This window comes from Coenobita brevimanus, chromosome 62, assembly GCF_032717465.1.
Source record: "Coenobita brevimanus isolate Jiangsu-jjx chromosome 62, ASM3271746v2, whole genome shotgun sequence".
Classification (NCBI taxonomy): Eukaryota; Metazoa; Arthropoda; class Malacostraca; order Decapoda; family Coenobitidae; genus Coenobita; species Coenobita brevimanus.
In genome coordinates, this window is record NC_137015.1 from 29900290 (window position 1) to 29906289 (window position 6000).

General features: G+C 39.2%; 1 protein-coding gene across 1 annotated transcript in view; it reads right to left on the reverse strand.

Annotated features, from left to right (window-relative positions):
- The window catches only part of CCT2 (chaperonin containing TCP1 subunit 2), a 221640-nt gene extending 216187 nt beyond the window's left edge, over positions 1–5453 (reverse strand). Inside the window, exon 1 of the mRNA XM_080275729.1 lies at positions 5388–5453. Within this exon, the coding sequence (XP_080131855.1) occupies positions 5388–5390 (3 nt within the window). The 5' untranslated portion in view covers positions 5391–5453. The remainder of the gene's footprint in view (positions 1–5387) is intronic.
- Between the last annotated feature and the right edge of the window lie 547 nt (positions 5454–6000).

Here is a 6000-nt window from a genome sequence, read left to right on the forward strand (position 1 = left end):
GGAGACTCGGTCAGGCGGCCAATCAGTGCTCGGCTGGCGCTGATGTCACACGACCAATCACACAGTGAGGCTTTTGTTGGCTGGGTGGAGCACTGGAGCCTGGCCTTTTTTAAATTTTCGAACATTTGCGGTGCGTGATAGCAGGCATTTAGTGCGTGATAAAGGTATTTGGGTAGTTTTTTATATAGGCGTGATAGCGAGATACGCTATAGCGGAACCCGTGATAGCCGAGGGTTGAGTGTATATATATACAGTAAAAGTCCCATTATTCAGCAGCTGATTATTCGGTAGATCCGACATTTCGGCAGTTTTGAGAAATAGTCCCATTTACGAAAATCTTTGATTGTTCGGCAGATGACCGGAATCTTCTCGATAGTCCAGGAAGTGTTATCTGTGACTTGTAGGCTTAATGTTTCATTACACTACTGTATGTTCAGTAATTTCTACATTTTTTCAGACTGATTACAATATTGCACAGTACCATACAGTACAGTAACCATCCCCACCAAATTAGCGAGAGTTACGTTCCACGCCCCCTTGCTAATTCTTGAAATTCTTTCATTCTTGACGCCTTCCTGAAAATGACATTTACCGGTAACTGTGTAGCCCATGAACCAATGATACTGTAATGCATTACCCATAAATAAATGTTGCTTGTTAAATCAGTTTCCTAGTTGTTTTTAGCTGTACGGCTGTGACAGCTCTAGTATTATTATTCCTCAGCTGGTCAGTACTTGGATGGATGACTGCCTGAGAACACCAGATGCTGTTGGCATCCCTACGTGTCAAGTGGGGTTGGTGGAGGATTAGTGCCCCTCCCTGTAAAACAATTAACTCTGAGCCGTTGGCCACCCCGTTTGGGATACATGGCGTCTGGCAATGGATGGATGGATGGATAATGGTGGAAGGGAGTGTCCTGTTTAACTAAACCTAACCTAACTGAGTTTAAGTGTACCTAACAATTTAACCATGCCTAACCTAACCTAAAGTCACAAAAATACTTAAAAATAAACTGGAGGAATATGAATTGCTAAGGTCTCTGATGAAAGTTAAACATACATTTAGCGCTCATTCTTTTGTTCGTTTTTGTGTTTGTCAGAGAGTATTGATGCAAACAGTAATATATCCCATTAACCCCTTAATAACCTAGGGCACTGAACAGCCCTTTACAGTACTGATGTCAGTGATGTCAAGTTAGTGTGAGCTATTAAGAAAACTGAACAATTATGGGGAGGGAACGAAGGTCACCGGTATGTTTACACGACTCTACCCTACGATTCCAAGCAGTCAGGTGGTCGGTTAATCTCAGATGTTTCGCCCATTTGGTAAATGCACCGTAACTTTATCAATTTTTCCGTGACTCATAGCAAATCATAGCATGGGTTTAGAAAGCTAAATAACACACTGCTAGGTGAGCCAGATGATTATATTCATATCTTTAAGAAAAATAAATTGATTTCAGAAGAATGGAAGAAACTTACTTTATGTACTCAGAGAGGGATTATATTTCTTCCATTTTCTTAAAGATGTGAAGATAATTGTCTGGAGCACCTAACAATGTGTTATTTAGCTTCCTAAACCCATGCTATGATTCGCTACAATTCACAGGAGAAATTACAAAGTTACAGTGCATTTACCAAATGGGCGAAAACATCTGAGATTAACCGACCCCCTGACTGCTTGGAATCGTAGCATAGAGTCGTGTAAACATACCAGTGACCTTCGTTCCCTTCCCATAATTGTTCACAGTTTTTTCATAGCTCACTAACTCGACATCACTGACATCGGTACTGTCAAGGGTTGTTCAGTGCCGGAGGTTATTAAGGGGTTATGGAATACATTACCGGTACTGTTTCCTTCAATACTCTCCCTTTCACATGCAAATGAAAAAACTAACAAAAGAATGAGTGCTAAATGTACGTTTAACTTTCATCAGAAAGACCTTACCAATTCATATTCCTTCACATTATTTTATGCAATTTTCCGACTATTTTATTTTGTTTGGAAAAAGTACTGTATACAGTACTCACTCCAAACATATTTGTAATAATATAAGTAGTGATGAGTTCACCAATACAAGTGATGTACTGAGCTGGTAGGTACCGGTAATATTCCGTATCATTTCGGCCATCCAGGAAGTGGTATCTGACTTGTTGGCCTACTGTGTCATTACCCTTGTATATGTTCACTAATTTATATATATATTTCAGATTCAGGTATGGTACTGTATTGATTGCAGTATTGTACAGTATACAGTACCGGTACTCTCTCCACACACAGTTATAATACCATAAGTGGTGATGACAGTGATCACCAATATATATAAGGTACTGAGTGGGTATTTTTTTGATTAATCGGCAGATCTAATTTCTCAGCATCATCCCGGTCCCATAGATGCTGAATAATGGGACTTTTACCGTGTGTGTGTATATATATATATATATATATATATATATATATATATATATATATATATATATATGATAGAGATATATATAGATATATATATATATATATATATATATATACAATATATATATATATATATATATATATATACAGTATATATATATATATATATATATATATATATATATATATATATATATATATCCGGACTTCTGTTGATTCGGACAAAATTTAAAAATAATAAGCTTCAAAAATATGTTGAAAGTAATTCTAAAGTCATTTTCAGTATTGGCGCGGAAAGCGATCGTCATTCGTTTAGTCTCGGATCACGCTAGGTCGCAACATGGGCGCCTGTTTAAACACACGCTAGCATTCATTCCATCAACTAGTTCACCAACCATTTATATTTTTACGCTGTATTTCAAAAGTTAATCCTCCTTACCATGCTCCTTAATGCAAGTGTAGCTTCTGCAGTGAATAAAGGTGTTAAAAGGAGGAGTTTGCTTACACAAAAATGGGTCAGAATATTCTGCAGTGTTTAGTGATTACTGTAGGCTTTTTTGTACTTAAATGTGCTTTACTTGTACATCAAACATTAGCTTCTTGCCCATATGGGTGTTATCAGTATGCCAAAGATGACATAAGTTTTATTTTTATTCCAAATATTACAGTTAATTAATTAATTAATTTTTTTGCCTACACGGGCCTTAGTCACTTACTACAATTTAAAATGTAGGCTAGTTTCTTGTCATGGCCTTACCTGTATATTATGAAATACAAAACTATCGTACATGATTAGTTTGGTTAGTTTAGTATCCTTTCATCTTTTGCAGTTACGTAGGGTTGACATATGCCACATATGTTAATACAGGTAATTAACAAACATACCATATGTAGACAGTTTTTGGTATGAACTGGAGATTACCTTGATGGTCCGGACAATCTGCTAATTCGGACAACCCTTCCCCCCATATAGTCCGAATGAGAGAGGTTCTACTGTGTATATATATATATACATGTATATATATATATATATATATATATTTATATATATATATATATATATATATATATATATATATATATATATATATATATATATATATATATATATAGCACACGCGGTCCTCCACATTCGCAGGGGTTAGGGTACACAGACCCCCGCGAATGTGGATTTTCTGGGAATGTTTGATAAACCCTCCCTTAAATGCCTCTACAGCAGCAAATCAACCCCTGTGAACAAGTGTGCATATACTGTACCTAATAAACCATATATGGGACCTGAAAGGAGCATAAAATATCACAAACAGCTGATGACTTGCCCACACTAAGTCATCAGCTACTGTACATATTTACCCCAACTTCTTACAACCATACCCATTAAGTCAGTTGTGGCTCCACAGACAGGCAATCAGCAAATTTGCGAGACCCACAAAAGTTGATTTCGCGAGTGTGAAGGGTCATCTATACACTGTATATATAATTTTTTTTTTCATTCACATCGGCTCCAACAAGCTTGCCTGCATCTGCCTTGGTCACCTAACGATGGCTCTTCATGCTGCCTGATCTCTGGCAGCCTCCCTATTCAGTCACTGAGGTCACACTCTATGACCCCATCCCAGGTCTTTTTCGGTCTCCTTCTTGCAACCCTATCCCCAATGTTCATACTTCTCACTTTCTGCATCCGACTGCCATCCCCGGTCCTCTCCACTCGCTGAAACCATCTCAACTTACCCCTCCTCCTAATAACACCAATACACTCCAGTCCAAGCCCTCCTCATAACTCTTCCATTGTAAACCTAGCCCCCCCAGGCCTTGCTTTAAAGGGCACACTGCACGATCTCTAGCATCTCTGGCAGCCTTCCTATTCAGTCACTGAGGTCACACTCTATGACCCCATCCCAGGTCTTTTTCGGTCTTCTTGCAACCCTACCCCCAGTGTTCACACTTCTCACTTTCTGCACCTGACTGCCATCCCTGGTCCTCTCCACATGCTGAAACCATCTCAATATACCCCTCCTCATCATAACACCAATACACTCCAGTCCCAGCCCTCCTCTTAACTCGTCCATTGTAAACATAGCCCCCCCAGGCCTTGCTTTCAAGGGCACACTGCACATCCATCTGATCACGGTCATTTCTGTTTGTCTGAGCCTACAACTATCCTCTTCCTTTACTTCCCAGGTCTCTCTACCATACAGCATTACATTTCTAACACATGGCACATACGAATATCCCTTAGCATGGAGTGGAAGGCCACTCAATGTCAGCTCCCTAAACTTCTTCCAAACACCCCTCACTTTGGCCACAAAGCTAGCTCCATCCCCACCTGCACCACATAACATGTCTTCCAAGTTACAAAACTCTTCTACATTTACAGTATACTCCCCAGAAAAAAAAAAAACCCGAGCTAGACCTTGAACTGGATCATATAGCCCCGCTAGGTTAAAGAGCACGCTACCACTCCTGGCACGGTAGTCCCAGGCGAGGCTCGAACTCACAATCCCCCGATTATGAGCTTGATGCTCTACCACTGAGCCACTGTGCCCCCCCAGAATATACTCAATCCCATATAACAGATAGAGCTAGGGGATAAAGAAAAAAAAAAAGCAAAATAATGTGATCCTGTCTCCTTAACGATTACCGGTACCTCTCGGTTTGTGACCCCTAACACCTTGGGCCCTGTACTAAAGACTATAATTATGGACTTTCACGCTACTGTAAGCTAAAACCTATAACTATCTTTATACACTGACATTAGTAATGGGACATTGGTAATCCACGCCAAAAGTTTTACAAACCGATCCCTGCATGAATCCTCTCCCCAGCGCATGGCGATCACGACCACGCACCCTTTATCAATCTCTGCTTTTACGTACATATCACTCAAAATACAGTTCCTCATGACGGCCACCTGCAAACAAGACGCTAAAAACTGTAACCAGAATGGAGTTAGGAGGCTATTAATTTGATATTACCATTTTTGTTGGGTTATTTGTGACAGGTGCGTGACGGTAAAGCAGGCCTGGGTGACTCACGCTGCAGTAAACAAATCCTCACTGTGGTTGGATAATTCGGGTTCAAAGTTATTACGCAGCTTGCTAGTTTTTCTTCTTAAATGCAGTTTATTTGCCCTCTCTCCATACGTACCTTACAAAACAAAGAATGTCACTGTTACCAGTACGTTAGGCAATGCAAAACTACTGGGTAATAACATGCATTTCTGGAGAAGAGCCGAATAATATAATGTCCAGTTCCTCCTGTCATATTCCATTATACCTCAATGATTCAAAAAGCATATTTACAGTACTTATAACAATCAAATTCACCCTATCATACGTTCTTAGAAGTTACATGATATTATACTTATTCTCAAACAGAGCTCTTGATGCCGCACAGAATTGATTGTTCTGGAATCTTCGAGCAGGTTCTCGTTCGTAAAACTTTTATCCGGTAATCCGACTGAGTTCTTGTTGGACATGCTTTTACTCATTATATTATGATTTTGATTTCATACGTTGTCATTTCATAAAAATGTCTAGGGTAGCCTGAACTCTGTATATATATATATATATATATATATATATATAT